The following is a 23809-nucleotide window of genomic DNA, read 5'->3' as shown; positions in this document are numbered from 1 at the left end:
ATCACTAGTAGGGAGTTAGGAGGAAAAATGAAGATGTTTAGATCATAAATACTCTCATCAATACTCTCAGAAATCGAACTTTTCATTTTCCTATCCCAAGCGCTTTTCTCACAAATGTTTATTGAAATAATTTAGAATTTCTGGGTTCGGATTGGGTAGCCAGATGGTCCAAACACGATTGTGTTTCATTTTGTGGTATCGTTAATTTCAAGTCTGCAATTCATGCTAATAGTAATACCGTGAGAGCAACAAGAGGTGCAGGCTTAACTGGGAACATCCAATGAACTTAAATAGCAGAAAAATAAACTGCTTCACTATACCTTCTGTCAAGATGATATTTCATCTCATTCTGATCAAACAGAAGCTTAAGTGTCAGGAATCCAGTACTCTGAACTGTGGTGTTCTCCATTCCAGGAATTTACTACATGAATGCGAGACTTCATTGTTGCTGGTATTTTGGGAAATAAGTTCTGTTACATGCCTCTCCCACAGGTTGTTTGAGAAATCTGTTTGTTCTTCTGGTTTTCCCTTCTGTAATCCCCGTGGTTTCTCGCACAGAGAGTTTTTTTTTGTTTTTTTTTTTAATAAAAAATAAAAAATTGGAGTTTCTCATGTTTCCCTGGTTTAAACAAAAATGAGAGGTGTGCGAAAGATCAATTTCAACGATACTCACTAGCCTGAGAAGAGGCTAATAGGATTTGGAGTGTGGGGGGAGCTTTAAATCTCTAAATAGGATGTTACTGTTCTTAGTCTTGGGGAGACTACTGAAAAGTTTAGTTCTGATTATGTGTTTGTTTTAAATTTAGATATTATTTGGTTCACTAGACCTTTTTTCCTTCCTGACGTAAAGAGGAAGGTATAGGCTGTTTTTATATCCTTTTTAAAAAAGGAGGGGGAAGAAGCACTATCCCTGATGAGCTCATTTAATGAAAATGCAGTTTCCAGATTTTAGTACCGTGTACATACTTGTACCAGCAGTTTAGGCTTCTTTTTTCTAGGTCTGGATTTGGCCTGGATTAGATACTCAAATTTTTGTGCATCTCTGGAAGGATGTATGAGGAAAAGTGAAAAAGCATTTAACAAATTAAGTAGATGCATCAATTTCCCTTCCCTCTCCTGTTCTTCACTCTTCCTCCTCCTGTCTCATTCCCCCCCAAAAAGGTGATCTGTCTTTGTGGTGCTTTGTAGTTTCCAAAAATGAATAATATGTATTTATTTTCTTTTTCCTCATTTGTAGCGGACTGGAAATACAGGCATGCTGGCTTGATGGCACTCTCAGCCATTGGAGAAGGTTGCCACCAACAGATGGAAGGAATTTTAAATGAGATAGTTAATTTTGTTTTGCTATTCCTTCAGGATCCTGTGAGTCTAATTCAATTAATTATTTCAAAATGTTTTCATTTCTGCTGTCATGACTACTTGTTAACTATTTGAGGGAAATACTTTTTCAGCATCCAAGAGTAAGATATGCTGCGTGTAATGCTATTGGACAAATGGCAACTGACTTCGCACCTGGTTTTCAAAAGAAATTTCATGAGAAGGCAAGTAGTAGAATAGTAAAAAAAAAAAAAAAAAAAGTTGTAAAACTCTGTCCCTTCCAGCATTTGTTCTTCTGAAAACAAACACTTCTGTTTCAGGTGATAGCAGCTCTTCTACAAACCATGGAGGATCAAGGCAACCAACGTGTTCAAGCCCATGCAGCTGCAGCACTCATAAACTTCACTGAAGATTGTCCCAAGTCACTGCTTATTCCATATTTGGATAACTTAGTGAAGCATCTTCATTCCACTATGGTGATAAAATTACAAGAGGTATAATATACTGAACAAATTGTTTCACAGAGGGTAATCTGTCACATAGAATAAGTGTAGCTGATCTAAGATGACTGAAATAAGCCAGTAGACATCTGCTAATGTTATAAACTGACAAGAATTAGGATATGTACAAAAGAGTCTTTTAGCTTTGGCATGCTTTTAAGTAAAAGATATGATTTGGAAATATAACGCTTTGTTCTTCCTCTTTCCAAGTTGATACAGAAAGGCACTAAGCTAGTTTTGGAGCAAGTTGTGACTTCAATTGCATCAGTTGCAGATACAGCAGAGGAGAAGTTTGTTCCCTACTATGACTTATTTATGCCCTCTTTAAAACACATTGTTGAGAATGCTGTTCAGAAGGAATTAAGACTTTTACGAGGAAAGACTATTGAATGCATCAGCCTAATTGGTCTTGCTGTTGGTAAAGAAAAGGTAAGCTGCAATGTTAGCATTGAATATATTCACTTGTAAAACATAGCTGGATTGTTGCTGATTTCTATCAGTGTTTTCACATTGTCATTTCTGAGGTAACTGTCTTGCTGTTTAGATTCACAAATTCAGAATAGAATCTTAAGAAAATAGTGCAGTTCAAGTTATTCTTGTCATATTGAACAATGTTGAAAACAAGCAATTTTTAGTTCCTTCTTGGTTTTTTTTTGCCTTGAGAAATACTGAAGCATCTCATTTAGACTGAGTCAGAATGGCAGGTAAAATGTATGTAGTTAAAAGGAAACTTAGCGTCGTTTCTTGTGTGTGAATGCCTGAAAAATTTTAAATTTGCTTGTAACAGAACTTGAAGTACTTGTTTGTCATAACGCTTGATGTATTTAGCAGGGTTTTCTTGTTGATGGTAAGTTGGTTAAAATTTGTCTCTGTAAAAGTACCGAGAAACAACTGTGAAGGGCTGTATAAGAGTTTAAGTGTTGTTCTCATAGCAAGTTTGCATTACAGCTTACCAATTTTAATTTTATTGAATGAAAAAAAAAACGGAAAAATCACACTTCAAAGTAAAACAATGCGATGTATGCAGTATGAAAACAGTAATAGCCCCCTGCCCCAAAAAATTGCTAGCCTGTTTCTTTGACTTAGAAGGACTACCAGTAAACTTAATATTAATGCAACTAAATTTTAAGCAGATTTTAGACATAACTAATGTTTGATAACTTATTCTTGGAGGATTACTGGGAACATGGAGAGCGAAAGAGGATAGATATAACATCATTGAGGCATCTGATGTGACCTAAAATATTAGTAGCTCATGAGTAAGTAGCTCATGCTGTCAGCTTTTATCCTAGTTCCATAAAGGAGTCAAAATAGTAAGGAGGATATCTAGGGAGTTAGAGTTGTCAGATTATTTTTTGTGAGTATTGGTATTTGTGTAGTGTTTTATTTAAATAATCCTCTGTTTTCAAAGAGATACAGTGAAGCTTAAGACAAGAATGATTTGATGTTTCCAGAAGAAGAACTTGTGTTTTCACTTTTATCCACATTTCAGTCTCTTTCCAACTTTAGCTTGTGTCTTGGTAGTGTGGTGGACATAAAGGCTCACTTAAATTGTTTGGTGTTAAGGCTCAGAAATGTACCCTTTTAATTTGCCTTTAAAAACGTAGTTCTTTCCTGTATCTAGTTTATGCAGGATGCATCAGATGTAATGCAGCTGTTGCTGAAGACACAGACAGACTTCAGTGATCTAGAAGATGATGATCCACAGGTATGTCAAAATTGGCTCTATAGTGCACAGCGCATTGGTTAGTATTAAAAATTTTATTTGGACATGTGACGTTCTCCCTCTATGTAATTGCGCCTTCAGACTAGTTGTTCAACATGCCTTACAAAAATTGAGATTGATTGGCCTTAGAATTTTTCACAGAAGACAAGGGACGAGCAACGGATATCATCTGCCTGGACTTGTGCAAGGCTTTTCACACTGTCCCGCACGACATCCTTCTCTCTAAACTAGAGAGACATGGGTGTGATGGACGGACCACTTGGTGGATAACGAGTTGGCTGAATGGCCGCACTGAGAGTGGTGGTCAACGGCTCGATGTCCAAGTGGAGACCGGTCACGAGTGGCGTCCCTCAGGGCTCCGTGTTGGGCCCGGCCCTGTTCAACATCTTTGTCGGCTACATGGACAGTGGAATAGAGTGCACCCTTGGCAAGTTCGCTGATGATACCAAACTGTGTGGTGCCGTCGACACGCTGGAAGGGAGGGATGCCATCCAGAGGGACTTTGGCAGACTGGAGAGGTGGGCCCGTGCCAACCTCATGAAGTTCAACCAGGCCAAGTGCAAGGTCCTGCACCTGGGTTGTGGCAATCCCAGGCACAAATACAGGCTGGGCGGGGAATGGATTGAGAGCAGCCCTGAGGAGAAGGACTTGGGAGTGCTGGTGGACAAGAAGCTCAATGTGAGCTGGCAATGTGCTCTTGTGGCCCAGAAGGCCAATCGCATCCTGGATTGGAGCGTGGCCAGCAGGTCGAGGGAGGTGATTCTCCCCCTCTACTCTGCCCTGGTGAGACCCCACCTGGAGTACTGTGTCCAGTTCTGGAGCCCCCAACATAAGAAGGACATGGACCAGCTGGAGAAGGTCCAGAGGAGGGCCTCAAAGATGATCAGAGGGCTGGAGCACCTCTCTTATGAGGACAGGCTGAGAGAGTTGGGGCTGTTCAGCCTGGAGAAGAGGAGGCTCTGGGGAGACCTGATAGCGGTCTTCCAGTACCTCAAAGGGCCTTAGAAGAAAGATGGGGAGAGGCTGTTCAGTAGGGCCTGTTGTGACAGGACAAGGGGTAATGGTTTTAAAATAGAGGGAGGTAGATTTAGATTAGATATTAGGAAAAAAATTTTTACAGTGAGGGTGGTGGAACAGTGAAACAGGTTGCCCAGAGAGGTGGTTGATGCCCCATCCCTGGAAGTGTTCAAGGCCAGGTTGGATGAGGCTCTGAGCAACCTGATCTGGTTGGGCATGTCCCTGCTCTTTGCAGGGGGCTTGGACTAGATGACCTTTGAAGGTCCCTTCCAACGCTAACCATTCTATGATTCTATGTTTAGGAAATGAGACTTCCAGGACCTATATTTGTTGAAGAAATTTCAGTATGTGGATAATCGTTCCTTGTCTATTAGTGACTACTTTGTTTGGCATCATACGACCCTTGCTGTCAGCTTCTTATAAATAGTTCAACAAGACTTGTTAGACAGTTGTTCTAATGAGCGGAGAGCTATTTTGATTTGTGCATCTGAAAATAAATACTCTTCTGAAAAAAGAGCACTGCCCTCTTTTTTGTTCTGTTTGCCGTTTTCAGGAATGTGGCTCAGTAGTATCAATTAAATTCAGAAAATTATTTCTTTCAGAGAGAAATTTACTTTTCTAGACAGTCATGATTGAGTTACAGGTACATCTTATACTCTCACATTTTTACATTTATAGCAACTTTGATCAGAGCTACTGTCAATGCATTGTTACAAATAAAGACTTGGGACAAGTCTTTTGAAGATGCATTTTTATATGGATTGCATATTGGATGAGTTCTTCTCTTTGAAATAAGTTTTATGCACTGCTGACAAATTCTTCGTATTGTATAACGTTCTTTTATGCTTTCCTCTTAAGTATGCATTAAAATAAAATGTAAGACGTGAAAATTCTGACTCTGTTCTCTTATAGATTTCTTATATGATCTCAGCATGGGCTCGAATGTGTAAAATTCTTGGAAAGGAATTTCAGCAGTACCTTCCTGTTGTCATGGGACCTTTAATGAAGACTGCATCCATGAAACCTGAAGTAGCTCTTTTAGACAGTAGGTTTAAGATAATATTTTGCTTGAAAAAATACTGCATTAAATGGTTTTGTAGCACTTCCATATTTTTTTTTCCCCCCTCTGTGTAACAGCACAAGATATGGAGAATATGAGTGATGATGATGGTTGGGAATTTGTAAACCTAGGAGATCAGCAAAGTTTTGGAATTAAAACTGCAGGCCTTGAAGAAAAAGCAACTGCATGCCAGATGCTGGTGAGTAATAAGACAGTTTTGGTGATCTATGTATTGCTGGACAATCGTGCCAAAATTCGTAATGAAAATATTGTCTATAGTATCAAGTGTAATAGTTCTGTTTTTTCTTTGGGTGATAGTGTTAAGTTTGGATTTCAGACACTGTGTGATTTACTTGACTAAAAATATTTTCTTTAGTTTGGAGCTTTGATTTTAAGATGAACAGATAGTTTTTTCCTTTATTAGCAAAACTTTTAACGAATGGGAGATGTTGAAGAGCAGTTCCTTTTTGCAAATACTGATGTTTCTGAATTTGATTTTAAAAATAAGTGCATGTGGAAGGGTGTTTTAAAATAAATTTTAAAATCTTTTAACAATCTTTCTCACCATTACGTAGTTGAAAAATATTAGTAACAGTATTTTCCCTATAAAGGTGGCACTTCCATGCTTTGTATTTCAGGTTTGCTACGCAAAAGAGCTAAAAGAAGGATTTGTGGAGTACACAGAGCAAGTTGTAAAGCTGATGGTTCCCTTGCTGAAGTTCTATTTCCATGATGATATCCTATTAGCAAATTCTACTGTGAAAATGAAAACTTAGTGTGGAAGAATGAAAATCATTCTTACTGTTTTCCTAAAAGAATTGAAAGTGTTAGTGTTAAACTATTCTGTTGCTTTATAGCAGAAGTTGTTTCTGAGAACAGTTTTACACACTATTTTGGGCAACGTATCCTACTTTTTCCCATAGTTTCTTTTTAAATAAGCATGTCTATAATGTTAAAAGCAAACAGTAGAGACAGTGATGTTTGTGCCAACAAAATAAAGAACTTGAGTAGCTTTTCTATCATAGCCTGAAACAGGCTTGCAACAACTTTTAAATAGCAAAATGTTCAATTTTCCTATGATCTTAATTTGTATCTAATTTAGAAATCAAATGTACTAGACTACAATTAAAAAAAAATCTGGTAGAAAACTAGTAACTTCGTTATGGTGATGGGTGCTTAAATTCTAAGCACTTTATGTTGGTATTGATTGTTTCATTTCCTTAATAATGAAACGTGTTCGAGTGGCAGCAGCAGAGTCGATGCCCCTCCTTCTTGAATGTGCTAGAGTTCGTGGGCCAGAGTACCTCACACAGATGTGGCACTTCATGTGTGATGCACTCATCAAAGCCATTGGGACAGAACCAGATTCAGATGTTATCTCAGAAATAATGCATTCTTTTGCAAAGGTAACTTTCTTCCTTAAAAATTTTGTGGCATTACTGTTCATAGCTTTTTATGGTAAGAAAGGACATATGTTTTATGTTCCTTGCATTTCTTCCAGCCATTTAAATGATTGCTCTACGTGAATTTTGGTTTGACTATAAATGTTGTTATAGCTAATTCAAGAACTCAGTTGTACTTTCCTTGCAAGAACCAAAATACCAAAGTATTGACCTAAAATGTTTATGGAATTTGTTCATTTTAATCACAAAAAATAAACTGAAGTTATATGCATGAAAGGTACAGTGGTGCTTTGCCTTACTTGTATAATTTGAGCATGGATTGCAGTATGAATGTTCTATTAGTATTATTTCTGCTTGTGATCACTTTAAAGCAGAGCATGTATTAATAATTCTCTGTGTGCTTAAATTTCATTGAGACTGTTCATATAACTTAAAGCTGAAAAACCGATCGTTTTATTTCACTAGTGCATTGAGGTAATGGGAGATGGATGCCTTAACAACGAACACTTTGAAGAACTTGGAGGAATATTGAAAGGAAAACTAGAAGAGCACTTTAAAAATCAAGAATTAAGACAGGGTAAGTTAACACAAATATCTGTTAACATGTGACAATGACCGTTCTTTAAAGCAGAACTCCTAATAATTTCTTAATACACAAAAAACAGCCTAGCTCAGATTTCTTTAGTTTGCATATATATGTAAGATAATTGGGCTTTGAAACAACATAATCCATTAATTATATTTGCAAGATCTGGGAGGATGAAGATGCCATCATTTGCAGAAATACTGTAGTTTAATCAAAAGTTGATGGGCAGATGTAGTTGGAAACAGTGCACGTGTCTACAGTGTCGTCACTTCTGTGTTTTTTTTCATCTGAAGTCTTTGCAGTTTTCTTAAAGCAAGGGTAGTTTCTTATTTCTGTGCACTTTTCTTGTCCTTGTGGACAAGCTAGTGTGTTTATTTCTATTTCATGTGCTTTTACACATTCTTAGACTGAGCTGTCTCATTATACTTGTCTTTCTGTGAAAGCTCTTTGAAGCTTCTTAAAGACAGAAAATTCCTGTTGCATCTTCAGCTACTGTTTGCTATTCTCTAAACTTGTTTCTGCATCATTTTTCTCTTTCACAGGCTTCTTATGCACTTGTAGAAATGTAATGGTTTAATATTTGTTTTTTAATTTAGTGAAAAGACAAGATGAAGACTATGATGAACAAGTTGAAGAGTCATTACAAGATGAAGTAAGTTGGTTTGGGGAGTTTTTCTACTCATAAAGCACCAGTATGGAAATAAATTACACAGATATTCTATACTACTCAGTTAAAACATAGTACATCCTCAGAATTATTTCTTCCTGGAAGAATGTTCTGTTACCATGTTCCTTCAAAACTTCGAGTTGGAAATGGGTCCCGCTAGCTGTATGGATCAGAATATTCCTTGTTCAGTATACTGAAGGAAGAAATTCAGGATATAGCTCTTCATTTCTTCACCCTCTCAAACAATTCTTAGATTACTTTTAAATAGTCTGCTATCAAATGCTGTATCAGTGATAATCTAAGGCCTAGCCCTGCTGACTTGCTTTTTCTTTGTGCCTTATGAACTAAGTGGGTCTTAACCTTGAGCGTACTTCTGATGTACAGGTCAGGAGCATGTCTTAAAAAGAACAGACCTAAAATAGTATCAAAGGAGGACAGCAGGATGAATAGCTGGCATAATGTGATTGCTTATGAGAGAATACCAAAGTGACTACTTACCTGCTAGAATTCTGAACTGACTTTTGAGTTTGAAGTGAACATGACTGTAGAAGAGATGCAATAGTTCTGTGAAATCATTATTGGTATGGAGAGAGTAATAAAGAATAAGAAGTCACTGCTGCTTATAACATGAGACATAAAGGACACTCAGTAAAATTTAAGTAACTGGGATTTTTTTTTTTTTGCCACGCAATGCAGGTGTGAAGCTTGTGAAGTTGAATTGTGAAGCTTGTTTACATGAGTTTAACCTGTATGCAGACTCCAGAATAAGATCATTCACTCATATGCAAATACTTTCTTAAATAACAGTGCAGTTCTTGAGCCACTTTCCTTTGGGAACATTAGGCCAGCATTCAAAATGATAGATTTCTGGCACCTGCACACTGCTTGGGATCAAAAAATAACAAAGCTCAAGTTCTGAGCCAAGAGCCTTTCCTGATTTTTCTCATTTTATTTGCAATGTTTACTGTTCATTCTTGTAGACAGTGAGTTAGGCAGTTTATCTTTTTTCTTGTGTGTCACTCTACTGATAATGAGAGAAAATGCTAGCAAGCAGCAGTTTCAGAAAAGCTGAATCCATACTCTGCAACAGAGTTGCAAGGCATTTTAAAAGGTGCTTTAATTTATATTTGACCTTGCGGATTTTTTTTTTTTTAAAGGCTGCAGGAAAGACTTGTTTGCATTACCTTGTGAAAGTAGGAGTGGGACTAGAATGTCACTTGCCATATGGACAGAATTAACATATGGTAATGAGTAACATTTGGATATACACCTTTGGTCCCAGAATATGATTATGTAGCCCTTACCTCGAGGCAGTAGAAATATAAAGGAGTACAGAAATTACAAAAGGTATTCAGTAGTTTCAGTAAGATATCCAGATACAGCCCTAGCTTAGGCAATAACTAAACTGCTGATTTGATGGAGGGCAGGAGAAGGCTTACACTGAGCAAGTGTTATGCTTTCTCCTGAGCATCTGTTGTCAGTTAATAGTAAACAGGCAATACCAGGCCAGTTGGACCTTGTGGTGTGCTGCAGCAGTTCTCTACTTCTATTTTCATTTGTGCTTATGTTCCAGAGTTATTACTTGAATTATGCCTTGACAATGCAGAAGTTGCCTAACCAGGGAGGGTTTAAGTATCCAGTTGTGGGAAGCTACCTGTTGCATGAGAAATACATAAGAAATACTTAATTTCTCACTAGGGACCAGAAACTAGCTATATTCTGTTTTCCCTGCCTGTTAAAGTATAAGTTGATTAAAGGAACCATACTGAGTACAATAAAACTTGCTTTAAAAGAAAGTTAGAATTTTCCCAACACTAGTGTGTCCAGGGAACAATCCTCACTTGAAATGTAACATGAATTGATAGCTGGATGTGAGCTAAGGATCTTTACTTCACCAGTCTGATGCATTAATTAGGCAAGCTGAAAATGAAGTTAAGTGGTAGGAGGCAAGGATTCATATTCCATATATTTTTGCCACAATCGTGTGTCACAAAGGTAGTTATCAATTTATTTTTCAGTAAAAGTTTGTTACAGTACCTGTAAGGTACAGAAGAGGCCTTCTGTCTTCTGTAAAGGGAATCCATTGAAGCAGTGAATTTGCATAAGATGGTATTTGTCTTGGTAAAAGTTTTCTGTCCCTGAAACAAACCTTCAAGTCCTAGGCAATTCAGTACTAGCAATCGGCTAACATTTTTAAGAATGGTAAAAAGGAGGACCCTGAGAACTACCAAACAGTCAGTCTCACTCTGTGCTCGGTAAGGTCATGGAACGGATTTTCCTGGAAGCTATGTCAAAGCATGTGGAAGACAGGGAGGTGATTATAGACAGCTGACGTGACTTCACAAAGAGCAAATCATGCCCCACTAATCTGGTGGCTTCTATGATGGAGCAACTGCATTGGTGGATTAAGAAAAAGCAGCTGATACCATCTGTCGTGACTTCTGTAAGGCCTTTGGTATGGTCCCACACAACATCCTTGTCACTAAATTGGGGAGATAAAGATTTGATGGATGGGCTATTTAGTGAATAAGGAATTGGCTGGATGGCCATGTCCAAAGAGTTGCATTCAGAGGCTTAATGTCCAAATGGAGATCAGTAACAAGGGGTGTCCCTCAGGGGGGTCTGTATTGGGACCAGTACTGTTAAATATTAACAGGATGGGAAGTGGGATTGAGTGTACCCTCAGCAAGTTTGCAGGTGACGGTAAGCTGAGTGTTGCAGTTGATGCACTGCAGAGAAGGGATGCCATCCAGACAGGCTTCAGAGGTGGGCCCATGTAAACCTTGGGAAGTTGAACAAGGCCAAGTGCAAGGTCCTGCACTTGGGTTGGGGCAGTCCCCAATATCAATACAGACTGGAAGATTAATGAATTGAGAGTAGCCCATCCAGTGTATACTGCTGGATGGAAAAATTGCACATGAGCTGGCAGTGTGCGCTTGCAGCCCAGAAAGCCAATTGTATCCTGGGCTGCATCAAAAAAAGTGTGGCCAGCAGGTCAAGGAAGGTGATTCTGCCCCTCTAACTCGGCTCTTGTGAAACCCTACCTAAGCATCCAGCTCTGGGGTCCTCAGTACAAAACTTGTACCAATTGGAGTGGATCCAGAGGAGGGAAGGCCACAAAATTGGTTAGAGGGCTGCAGCACCTCTCCTATGAAGAAAGGCTGAGAAAGCTGGGATTTTTCAGCCTGGAGAAGAGAAGCCTCTGGGGAGACCTTATTGCAGCCTTTCAGTATATAAAGTGGGCTTACATGACAGATGGACAGAGACCTTTTACAAGGGCTTATGGTGACAGAACAAGGGGCAACAGTTTTAAACTAAAATAGGGTAGGTTTAGGTTGAACATAAGGATTATTTTTTTTATTTTTTTTTTATTTTTTTTTGCAATGAGGGTGGTGAGACACTGGAACAGGTGGATGCACCATTATTGGAAGTGTTCAAGGTCAAGTTGGATGGGGCTTTGAGAAACCAGATTCGGTGAAAGATGTCCCTGCTCATGGCAGGGAGGTTGTACCAAATGATCTTCCAACCCAAACTGTTCTATAATTTTGTCATTCTGTGATTAGACCAAGAATTGAAAAATAGTGAACTTTAAAAGATTGGTTTTACAAAACCAAATCATTAAACAACTTATTCCATTAGTTCAGAGACCTTAGCATTTCATGTGACTTCCACTATTTTAAAGATTGTTAGTTTTAATGTGAGTTTTATCCTTTTTCTATCAGGATGACAGTGACGTTTATATTTTGACTAAAGTATCGGACATTTTGCACTCAATATTCAGCAGTTACAAAGAGAAGGTACTGCCATGGTTTGAAAGGCTACTTCCACTAATCGTCAACCTAATTGTAAGTACCATGCTTTTTTTTAATTTGACTTTGATTATATTTTTCCAATGTGTTAATAGACCTTCCATGCTGGAATCCTGGAGAACTTGGTAGATAGAATGTAGCAGGTATTGTTTTACAAAAGAGAGGCAGTTGAAGGATCAAGTATGAAGTTGTTACCCTATGCTTTTTGAATAGTTGCACTGCTGTGCTACTTCTAATTTCTCTGCTGCAAGACCCAGGATTATTGACAACACAACCACAACTATTGTGAGAAATTTTATTTGCCTGGGAGTGTCTGATACTCTCTAAAATGTATTTCAAGGAGAGGCCAAAAAAGTGTTGCAGACTATTGGAGAATATTGAGACTGAAATAGGTAACAGTGTGTGAAATAGAGGTAAAGGATTTAACCTAAAATCATTATTCTTTTAATTAGCTCAGATATTCACCTGGATTTTGTCTTGTTTAAGGTATTGCTGCAAGTATTACTACAGAAAAATACAGATAAAACTTAATCCATGAATATTTAACAAAAAATACTAGACCACTGTTAGTGTGATTGTTTTGTTAATATATCTATTGACCGTACAAGAATTACCAATTTTAAGGTGGCTTAAATGTTACCTGTTCTTGATGCAGTGTCCAGAAAGGCCATGGCCAGACAGGCAGTGGGGGCTATGCATTTTTGACGATATTGTAGAGCACTGCAGCCCCTCCTCATTCAAGTATGCTGAATACTTCCTGAGGCCAATGCTACAGTCAGTTTGTGACAACAGCCCAGAGGTTAGGCAAGCAGCTGCCTACGGTGTCGGAGTTATGGCACAATTTGGTGGGGACAGCTATCGTCCTTTTTGCACAGGTATGTATATGTATCTGATAAAACTATTTGAAGGTTTGATTCTGGAAGAAAAATTTTTAAATTGCTCACTATTTGGTTAATGAAGTCTCTTCCCTTTGGCAGTGAAGTAGATTGCCAGTATGACCTGTGGTGATTAGTAGAGTACCTGAATTCCTTGGGCTTTTAATGATGTTCTGCTTAGTAGCATTTCTGTTGCAGCACTTACCGCTTAGCAAACTTAATTTACCTACTTTTTAAAAAAATATGATCTGACACACAAATGTTAATTTAATAAAAAATAGCTTTCTAGTACACACCTGTCTCATAGATGCTTTTTATTAATCCTAACGTTAAATATTAATGCAAAACTCTTTGGATGTCTGGAAAAAGTTACACAAGTGACCTCTATTAAGGAGTAGCCGAGAAGGCTTTCTGCTTTCCTGTTATGTAAAAAGGAGCCTAATTTCCGTGACTAAGAAGTGAAATGAGTATCGTAATGCCTCTCAGAAGCACTTTGTCTGCTTTCTTTCTGAATGTCTCAGGTTTCTCTAAAACTTCAAAATTGCCTTGAATTTAAAGATAGTCTACTAGCACTCTTCTAGTCAGTCAACAAAGTTAATTTTGCACACAGTTAATTTTAGCATCCTTTATCAGAGATTTTTTTCCTTTAAGATATTTAGTTAGCTGATTCAAATATGTATTTTACCTAATTCTTAAATGAAAGCTGAACTAAAGGATATAAGAAAATAAGAGCCATGTGATGAGATAAGTTAGGGCTTTAACACAAGTCTTACCTACATCAATAATGGTTATAATTTTCACTGTTAATGTAAATGTAATGGTCACATGGACAATCAAGATGAGGTGTTTTAAAAAAAAAAAAAAAAACCAACCCAAACAACAGAAAAAAAAGCAAAGGGGATAAACCTTGCAGTGAAACAGTAAGAGCATTAAAATTTTAAATTGTCTAGAAAAATACTTCCTAAAAGGTATTTTTTGTTGAGCTTTTCCATAAGGTTTTCATATCTTGTCCCGAGACTAGAAGAATAGAGACTGAGGTCAAGACAGTTCTGATTTTGGAGTTTTGGGAGTTTTTAGCATCTATTGAAGTCTAATTTTATTTTTCATTCATTAGACTTTACCTTGGCCCACTTGAGCTTTGTGACAACTTTGATCCTTTTCTTTGTATTTGGACAAATAATCCTTGATTAAGACCAGGCACTTGGCTTCTCCTGTAGTTGGATGTTTAGATAAAATAACCTTTTTACTTTACAGCATACACCTTATTAGCAGGCACCTCAGAAGTATTTTAAATTCTTTAGCATTTTATTTTTAGCAGAACACCACAAGGACAGTTGTTCCTACATGCTTGTAGAGTGCTCTGAAGTCTGCATGGACACTAGTAACTAAAACCATGACATTAATGTTCATTTAGAAGTGTGCATGTGGCTACCTGCACAACTATTAAAAAAAATATAATAATTGCTATTAACCTAGCAAGAAAGTTGTCATTTTTCCTTGATGTTTGATTTTTACCATGTAAACCATGCCAGGTGGATTCACCAGATGAGATTACTGCTATGAGCTTTTCCTAGTGCACCTTTAAGTGGTGGGAGGTGTGTATGTGCACATACAGATATATTTTTATATGCACATGCACACAAGCAGTATATACAGCAGACATACGCTGTAGGTATGCACTATGCTCTAAATTAATGTGAATGTCGCTGTATTGGTGCTTTTCATCATCTGGTGTTTATAGAATCTGTCAGATTAAAAAGGTAATGCTTGTTATCTATGTTTTTACTATAAATTACTATGTCTTGTATATTGTAGATTGCATAACTCCAATTGAGAGACACAGGAAGATTTTTTTATTTTTTTTTTTTCCTGCTGAACTTAAAAAGCAAATCCAAACTTTTGCAGTAGCTGTTTTCTTGTGTTTCTTTCCATAGCTTTATCTGTTTTTCATACAATTATTTTTGAGCAGGGAAGAACCTAAAGGTAGTGGGACATGGGAACGACGGGATTTTGGTGCTTGGGGCGCAAAATATCCCGTTTCTAATACGTGCAGTAGTCTCATGTAGAATTTGTGATGTTAAATAAAATATAACTTGATTGTGCATTAAAACTTTATTCTTGTGTTGTTTAACAATTAGAGGCGCTTCCATTGCTGGTGACAGTCATTCAGTCACCAGATGCCAAAACCAAAGAGAATGTCAATGCAACAGAGAACTGCATTTCAGCTGTAGGGAAGATAATGAAGTTCAAGCCTGACTGTGTAAATGTTGAAGAAGTCCTGCCACACTGGTTATCATGGCTTCCGCTTCATGAAGATAAAGAAGAAGCTGTTCATACTTTCAATTATCTGTGTGACTTAATTGAGAGGTAAGGCAAAGTCTTGACATTAATGCAGAAAGTAAGCCTGTTTGCAGGTTCTTTCCTTGCATTTGCCTTCCAAAACTGAGAAACTCCCAGGTTAATCTGCATATGCTTTAGAGAAGATAATTTGGAATGTCAGAACTGAGTCTTCCACAATGTTATGGCTGGTTATGTTGGTTGGTGTTTTTGTTTTTTTTTTTTTTTTTTTTTAACAGTCAAGGTTCTCATCCTAACATTTATATGGCTTGAAAAAAATTCCTGGCTGCTCTATATGCACATGATGGGAAAAGATCAGCTGGGAACTTCTGCAGAAAATTTTAGGAAAATTTTTGATGCTCTGCTTTTACGTATCAGCATTAATAACTGGTCAGATCTTTCTACTTTCTAATAGCAACAGGCGTGCCCTTGCAGCCTTCTTTTCATAATCTTTTAAAGTAGCTTTGCACCTTCTTGCTTTCTTAAAGCTTGAGTATCGACAAAAGAAAATACAAAGTAGAGAAATAGTACGCATAAATTCATGGTACAGTGCTGTCTCTATTAATAAAGTTTGTAATAATAATAATTTCTGTTACTATTTAAAGCATCTTGTCCTACAGCTTGTTCTTTAGATTTGTGCTCCTTCTCATAGGTCAATAGAATTTAAAAAAATATTCTCGTATGGGTGCAAGTTGCACTTCATAATTGAGTGGAGGAATGTCAGCTTCTTCTGAATCATCGTGTAGTAGCCATGTTCTGGCTGACACTGTATTATATTTTAGTAGAAAAGTAGAAAGGAAACAACTTAGCTTTTCTACAGTCTGAATACCTTGTATCTCTTGGTGCTTTACTAAGGCAAAAAATGGGTGGTGGCAACTGAGGTCTCTGTACTGATAATAGTACGGTTGTGTAGAGCCACCGTAATAATGCTGACGTGTATGCATGTACACACACATATAGAAATCAGGAATTTTGCAGTACTGGTACTCTTTTGTACCTAACTCTGTGCAGGTGGCTCAGCCTTGTTGCATACTTCTCTGGAGCTCTGTCAGTCCTAGATTTACAGCCTCTGCATTCCAGCAGTAGTAGGTGGCAGGGCTGGAAGTAGATCATTTTCCATCCAGCTCCCTGGCTGCCAGCACTCCTCTACTCCAACACTTGGCTGGGAAAGAGGGAACAGAACTGCTTACTTGCTGTGTCAGTGAGAGTGCTGGCAGAGAGGGGAAGTTGCTGGTGCTCTCTGATGCTGGTAACACAACCTCCTGACCCTTACAGCACTGAGAGAGAGAAGAAGAAGCTCTTTTAGGCAGGGTGTTTCTGGCAGATTACACTTCCATCTGTATGGAACTCAACTATTCTGTAACATAACTTCTTCCTGATAAAGTGTAGGCTGATTAGAGGGGACATTCTGTCAGCAGGCAACAAAGGTATGCATACTTACTCATCCGAGTGAAACTTAGATGTTAATAAGCAGCTTTAGAATAAGACATTTCAAAATCACTCAACTTATATGTAAAATGCTCACACTAATTTATTTGTAATATATATCTCGGTTGTAACAGCAACAATCCAGTTGTCCTCGGTCCCAACAACTCTAACCTTCCCAGAATATTTGGTATAATTGCGGATGGTGAAATTCATGAAGCTATTAAACACGAAGATCCATGTACCAAGCGGTTGGCTAATGTGGTTCGCCAAGTGCAGGTAAATAAATGCTTGCTTAGACATAAAGGGAACATTTAGAATCTACTTTCAGCAGTAACCGAACTGTTAAACCAATTTTGAGAGCCTTATCTCCTTAGAGAATAATGCTTCAACATGGTTAACATGCTAGCCAGTGTTAGTTGGTTGTGGTGTGTGGTTTGGTTTTTTTGTTTGAGCCAGAAATAAAAACAGAGAGAGAAATCTGCCTGCCTCTGTATTAGTGAACTGTAAGGGTCCCCAGCACCCTGTGGTGACTTAATAATATAGCAGAGGCCTAGAGAATGAGTGCAAACCATAAGTAATTTTACTACTGCCCTCTTTAATCCAGTGCAAATACGGGCAGCTGTTCAGTGTTTTGCCTGCCTTTACAGAACTGTCTCAAGGTTCACTTCCTTTATGCCAGAATGAGTTCTTACGGTACTGGGTGATGAGGATGTCCAAGTACTTAAAGCTGCATCTCTCTGCATTGTAGCTCATAGGGCAGATCTGATCCAGGGCCAAATGTTATCAGATGGATGTACCTGGCAGTTGCAGCACCTGATGATAGAAAGTATTGTGCATGGCTTATAAAAATGTATAGAGGATTTGGAGCAGCAGCTGGTCATTATTGTCTATTCTACCTGGCATGCTTTGCCAAAACTCGGGTTCAAGAATTTTGGGAATACTTGATTTTGGAAAGCATTCACTTGGAGGAATGTATCAGCCTGCGAGATCCATTATATCTGGTAGAAAATGACTTGTTAAAACTCTGAAGGTGTAAAAAGAATGAAAACAAGCAACGTTTCAAAGTGAAAGTGGGGTAAGTGGCTGCTCTAGATTCTGGCTAACAGATACGAATCCTTGCTGTTAGTACTTAAAGTCTGGGTATGGAGCTTTATATTAGGGTATGCTAATCCATTTGTTCAGTTTACCTTAAATGCTTACGGTTAATTGATTTATTTTTTTCTTAACAATACAATTGCACATGAATGTATAAAGTAGTTGTGTATCTCAAAGTCTTATTTTGGCTAGGAATTATAACATTAAGATGGAAACAAGGCTTCTGTATTGGTTAAATGATTTACCTTCAGACTGTGTGGGAAAAGTCTTAAAGGTCATGGGTTTTTTTAAAAAACAAAACAAAACAATTTTAGCTTACTGTTACCAGTCCTATCTCTTCACACATAATACTTTAGTAAAGTCAAAGTATTGTAAATGTTTTATACCATGGTAGGAACTTCAAAGGCTGTGTAGTTGCTAACAGTCTGCCTGCTGCTGCTTTTTCCCAGATTTCAGTAGAAATACTTTAATGATCTCAATAAGCTGTTCCACTGCCAGCATCTGACATGAGTAACGTTATGGTCATAGTTGAAATTAAACATGAACTTTTTTCCTCATGCTTAGGTATTCTCGGGCCAGAAATATCTTAGTGTAGAGTATCAATTTAAATGTATGTCAGAAGTGCTAGAAGAGTATATCTAATTCTGCAATATTCCATTATATATTGAGAGTCTAAAATGCCTAATATTATTTAAAATTAAAAACCCAAATTCAGCCTAAGGACTGCGTTTTCAAATTCTTTCAAATTCTGTGAATCCATTTTTATTTGATATTTTAAAAGTGTGTGAGAGAAGAGCATTGTAATAGAGCTGAACATAAAATATACCAAATATAAATAAAAACAATTATTTTAAATCTACTTCAAGTATACTGCTATCACAAAACCCAATCTAAAGACCTACAGACCTCCAGGTTTTTCTCCTATAATTGTCTGTTTAAAGAAAGCAGAGTGCCAGTTGCTTCCATCTTCTGTTGATAAGTGAATAAGTATGCCCAACCTTTTTTAAATTCTTAGCGTTTTCTGGTACCGTTAGAACCAGTCCCTGCTGCTGGTGACTTTAAAAGCTAATGTCTCAGCCGAGGGCTGTGGTAACACAGGCAAGGTACACTGAGGGGCAGGAAAGTGGGGGTTTACACTTTCCCAGATGTAATAGATGCTACGTACATTCTCTTCTCTCTGGGAGGTAATTACCATTCCTTTCTCTAAAGAGTAATGCCATGTGCTGGCAGCAGAATTTTGCACATGCGCAGATAATGTAGCACGTCATGCTGTAATCACAGTGTTCCCTTCCTCTGAACACATTACTGGTGCACCAGTGCCTAAAAGATACTCTCACATTTAGGTATGGTTCAGTTTTGCCTGAACATTGAACTCTCAACTTCAGAGCAAAACGGAGCAAATGGTTAGGCCACAGTTAACTTAGGAGTGTCGATTGTCATTTGACCCACTTAGTTACAGGGAGCTCCCAGGAGTTTCAGATCTGTTATGCTGGTGCTGTTTAACCAGAGCTTGCCTCTGTTTAGCATTTTAGACGACTTGGAGTTGAGCCTATGTAGGACTGCGTATAACTGAAGATTTCAGCCTGTTCTTTGGCATGTATATTAGAGGAGTAAGCCCAGGGAATGTTCAGCTTTGTAAACATATGAAAGTGAATCATGTGCCTTAGAAGCTTGTCAGTCTGCATAAAGACAACTTCTTATTTGTTTTCTAGACATCTGGAGGACTGTGGACAGAATGCATATCACAGCTCAATGCAGATCAACAGGCAGCCATACAGGAGCTCCTGAACTCTGCTTGAAGGGCCTTAATTATCATCTGCAAGAAAACTAACTCCAAATAAACCGTTTACCCTATTGTTTAGGTTTCTTTTGTTTCTTTTTTTTTTGAGTAAAACCAGAACTGTAGTGCGGGTAGGCCGTTCTTCTGCAACCTACAGGCAGCGGCAGCAGGAAGAAGCATTCTTTCAGAACGGTGTTTAAATCAGTTTCTGTCCCACAACACAGAAGTTGTTTCCTGTAAACCCTACAATAGCACTGAAGAGTATTTTTCTAACGGTATAAGCCATCCATACGATGGTGAAAGGGAAACAAGTTGAATTTTCTCATTAGACATAATGAATTAAGAAACAGCTTTAAGACCTTGTATTCAGCAGTAGATGTACGTTATAACAGATAAACGTCTCTCTACATCTAGTGTTAATTGTATTAATTGGAGTGTGAGTCTTTGTAGGGTAGAAAGTGTCCTTCTGCCCAACGAGTAAGTAGATCAAAAGATGAAAAACTGAAGACAAACATCGAGCATGAAGACCTCATTGATCGCACTTTCAGATTCCCAAAAACAACTTGTACAGTGACTCAATGAGGAAAGCTGTTCAGCTTCCAGCCCTTGAATGTGAAGTCTCTTTGGCATGTCTGACAGTATCTCATTCACTCCTCAATAAATGACATTGAAACACAAGCAGCTTGTGCACAAGTTCAGTGATGTGTGTTTCTTTTAATTTCCTCGTGTGGTAATATGCAAGTAACAAACTATACAAGTCATGATTTTATATTTGAAACTTTGTATATTGTTTCCTATTGCAGATTTAATGCTTTTTCCTTGACTTTTAAAAAAATTTTCACCCAAGTGTGTAGAATGGAAATTTAATGGCATTCATTTTTATGACAGTAAACTTACGTAACTTAAAAGTGTTTTTCATGTGTAGATGCGATTGCATTTCATAACTTAGAAAATGTAGCGTTGTTCCAGCTGCAAATGTGCAACACAATCTGGCAGCCAGTGATACTGTTGCAGTAGCCTGTGTTTTGTTTAAAACAATCAGATACTTGATAGCCTGACCTGAAAGAATCAAAAAAAACTTTTCAGATCTTTTTGGTACTGCAAGAGCAATACATCATTTACCAGCTAACATAGCAGCAAGCATAAGCATAGACAATCTGATTTCCAACAAAGGTGAGTGAAGTTTTTGCACTCTCTTACTTTGAAGATGTTAGTATATGCATTGATCTTCAAAATGTCAGTTTGTTTACTGAAGTGTTCAAGTCAATCTCAATCATCTCTTAAAACAAATCTTTTCAAGGAGGGTGTAAGTTTTCCTTTATAACAAAAAAAAAAGGTAGAAATTTGTGTGTAAGAAATTTCTCTTATTAAAGAATAAACTTCCTTTTGCCTTTAAAAAATGTTTAAAAAAAAAACCAAAAAAACAATACAGAATGAGGTGTATCAAAAACTGCCTAGGACCATTACATCCAAATGTTTGTGACACAAAATGCTTTAACAGTACAGGCTGACACTGTAGTTTGTTTAGAGGCATCTGAAGCAGTGTAACAAAGTATCTACTGGTCCAGTTTCCACTTTGTTAAATATTGTTAATCTTGTATCTACAGAAATTCAAGCATTCCTACATCTGGAAAATGAACTGTTAAGGATTAGATACCATACTGTGAGAGAAATAGTAAGTCAGGTCAGTTATCTCAAGCAGTGGTCCTCATTACAAAAATTAGGCTATATCATATCCTGCATCTTTCTTGTTTCTTTGTCGGTTCTTTTTTTTTTAAGTAGTCTTTAATTTCCCCTCAGTCTAAAATGCTTAGTTTTTCCTTGCAGCTTGCTTTTGGTACTTTTTCTAAGCCTGAAGCTTTGAGAATTTTTTTTTCCAGTTTTTGGACTCCCACTCTGTGGAGAAAATAGTAGCACATTTGGTATTTCAGGGCCAGGTTGGACGGGGCTCTGAGCAACGTGGTCTAGTGGAAGGTGTCCCTGCCCTTGGCGGGGCGGGGGGTGGACTAGATGATCTTTAAGGTCCCTTCCAACCCAAACCATTCTATGATTTCCCTGAAACAACATCAGCTTTGGCTGTCTGTAATGTAAAAGAGCAACATTTCAGTTGCTCTCCAAAAGGACCAACTTTAACCTTCTTTCCTTCCTTTCAGTTTCAAGTAAATGAGAACAAATAGAACCAGGAAATGGGGTTGCTCTGTGTGCCAGAGCCAGTGCAGAGCAGCTTTGTGCAGTGGCTTCTACCTTGTTACCAATTGTTTTATCAAAGAAAATGGCACCAAGTGAGTCACTGTGCCAGCCTGACAGGTAGGTCCGTTCCAGGGAGTACCTGGAGGTCTCGTCTTGCCTGTCCCTGCTGAACTTGTCAGGGTTAATCCAAAAGCTTTTGTAGCATTTTCTCAATGCATGCAAGCTTTAAAAACTCTACACTCCATTTCCGCTTATTTAAAAGCTGTCTGAATCACTAATCTTAGCTTTTCAGGTTCCTTTTTTAAGTAGCCAACCAGTCTTGATCGTCCACAGCACTGAAATACTCTTCCCAAACAAAGTATAGTAGAACAGTGGCTTTATCTGCAGCTATCAAAAAATAGGAAGGAGCTGAAGGAATCTTAACTGTGGTACTGATACGGGAAGGGCCATAGTTTTATTTCAACAACTTTTCCTGAAGATAGAACTCCAAATCATGCTTTATCAAAATGTTCAGCCATTGCATTTGGTAATTGATGTACCTAATGTAGCATAAAGAGCACCGCAAACAATAGCTGTGCTCTGGTTTGGCAGAACAAAGAGGTACCGAATCACCCTAGACATCCAACCCAAACCATTCAAAGTTGCACTCAGTGGGAACAAAAAACAACTAGAAAACTCCCCGTGATTCGGACAGTGTTCCAGTATTTTGGTTTCATTAGCTTATTTAAGCATATAAAAGTAACCAGACTTCATGAGCGTTGCTTTCCAAATTGGCTCATCTCCTGACGCTCAGGTGAGTTCCTATCTAAACTCTCATCCGTTCTCATTGTTGAGAAGGCGAAACTACTTCTTGTTTGCAGCTCTAGGTTGTTCATGAAAGACACTAATGCGGATAAATGTCTCGTCTCCTTTGCCTGGCTGTGTCTACAAGATCTTCCTGCGAATCCTGTGCAAAACTGGTGTAAGAAAGCGACTTGTAGGCTTCATGTTTTCATCATGGGATTTGTGTACTGCTGTGGCATTCTGTCATTGCTTTTTCTCTGCAGAGACTTCAAAGTAACGCTGAGTGCAAGCGCTGCTGTTTCCCAGCACAGAGAAGTTGTTATGCCAGCTGTTGTCTGTTGCTCTCTACACATCTAGATCTTTCAGTCTCATGTACGGAGTACATGTGTGAGAGTAAGACGCTGGAATTTCTGATGAAATAAAGAATTAAGGAAGGTGAATTTTCTAATTCACTCCATGTATGTACTGGGTATGCTGGCTGGGCTCTTGAACTGGAGCTTTATTTTTTGTCTTAGTGGTGTCTGTAGGGGCGCATACATACTAAGTTTTCCAAATTACAATGAGGATGGTATTAAAAATAATACAAAAGTAAATTATTTGCCATCCCATATTTTTTCAACTTTGAAGTATTTTACTGTGCATCTCTGGGAAGCAGCCTTAGCCATTGCTATTTAATCATTCAATCCACTCATTTTGCTAACTTAGTCAATTGTACTTACATGCTTCGTGGGGCTTCATGGTCTCGTAAATTCTAAGAAATGCATTTCTTGTCTTCTGAGAAGTAGTACACAGGATCAAAGTTTCTATCTCATAGAGATCATTTTCCCTTTGATTATCATTAAGGTGTTTGTATTGCTTCCATAAAGAGCATCTCTGAGGACAGCTTTATATCTGTTGAGACTTCAGAGGTATGGGCTCAATATTGGATCATGGGATTCACCATACCTGATACTGGAGATCTGTAACAAAGTTTGTACATATGTAACTGTCTGCAGCCCTATTCAGTGACAGAAAACAGGTGTGTCTAGATGATGGTATATTTTGTCATAAGGAAGTGTTTGAGACCAAAGGAGACTACCATCTGAGCTGGTGCTGATAAACGAGAAATGGTTAGGATCTCAGGTGGTCCTTGGCACGGTGTTTATTGTTGGGAGCTCAGTAGCTCACTGAATAGTAGATGTACTATAATGCAGTGACTCGGAAACACTTTGATTTCCTGGAATTTATTTTTTTTCC

The 23809-nt window shown here is 38.0% G+C and overlaps 1 protein-coding gene across 1 annotated transcript in view; it reads left to right on the top strand.

Annotated features, from left to right (window-relative positions):
- The window catches only part of IPO5 (importin 5), a 44512-nt gene extending 24835 nt beyond the window's left edge, over positions 1-19677 (top strand). Inside the window, exons 11-26 of the mRNA XM_086771276.1 lie at positions 1238-1362; positions 1452-1541; positions 1638-1811; positions 2028-2246; positions 3442-3525; positions 5473-5605; positions 5698-5819; positions 6259-6355; positions 6854-7026; positions 7489-7600; positions 8206-8261; positions 11999-12121; positions 12741-12960; positions 15099-15327; positions 16860-17001; positions 19533-19677. Of these exons, the coding sequence (XP_086627402.1) occupies positions 1238-1362; positions 1452-1541; positions 1638-1811; positions 2028-2246; positions 3442-3525; positions 5473-5605; positions 5698-5819; positions 6259-6355; positions 6854-7026; positions 7489-7600; positions 8206-8261; positions 11999-12121; positions 12741-12960; positions 15099-15327; positions 16860-17001; positions 19533-19619 (2186 nt within the window). The 3' untranslated portion in view covers positions 19620-19677. The remainder of the gene's footprint in view (positions 1-1237; positions 1363-1451; positions 1542-1637; positions 1812-2027; positions 2247-3441; positions 3526-5472; positions 5606-5697; positions 5820-6258; positions 6356-6853; positions 7027-7488; positions 7601-8205; positions 8262-11998; positions 12122-12740; positions 12961-15098; positions 15328-16859; positions 17002-19532) is intronic.
- The last annotated feature ends 4132 nt before the right edge of the window (positions 19678-23809 follow it).

The sequence above is a fragment of the Chlamydotis macqueenii genome, chromosome 1 (genome assembly GCF_036417535.1).
Source record: "Chlamydotis macqueenii isolate bChlMac1 chromosome 1, bChlMac1.mat, whole genome shotgun sequence".
Taxonomy (NCBI): Eukaryota; Metazoa; Chordata; class Aves; order Otidiformes; family Otididae; genus Chlamydotis; species Chlamydotis macqueenii.
The sequence above is the reverse complement of the archived record's forward strand: the minus strand, read 5'-3'. Positions and strand labels throughout refer to the sequence as shown.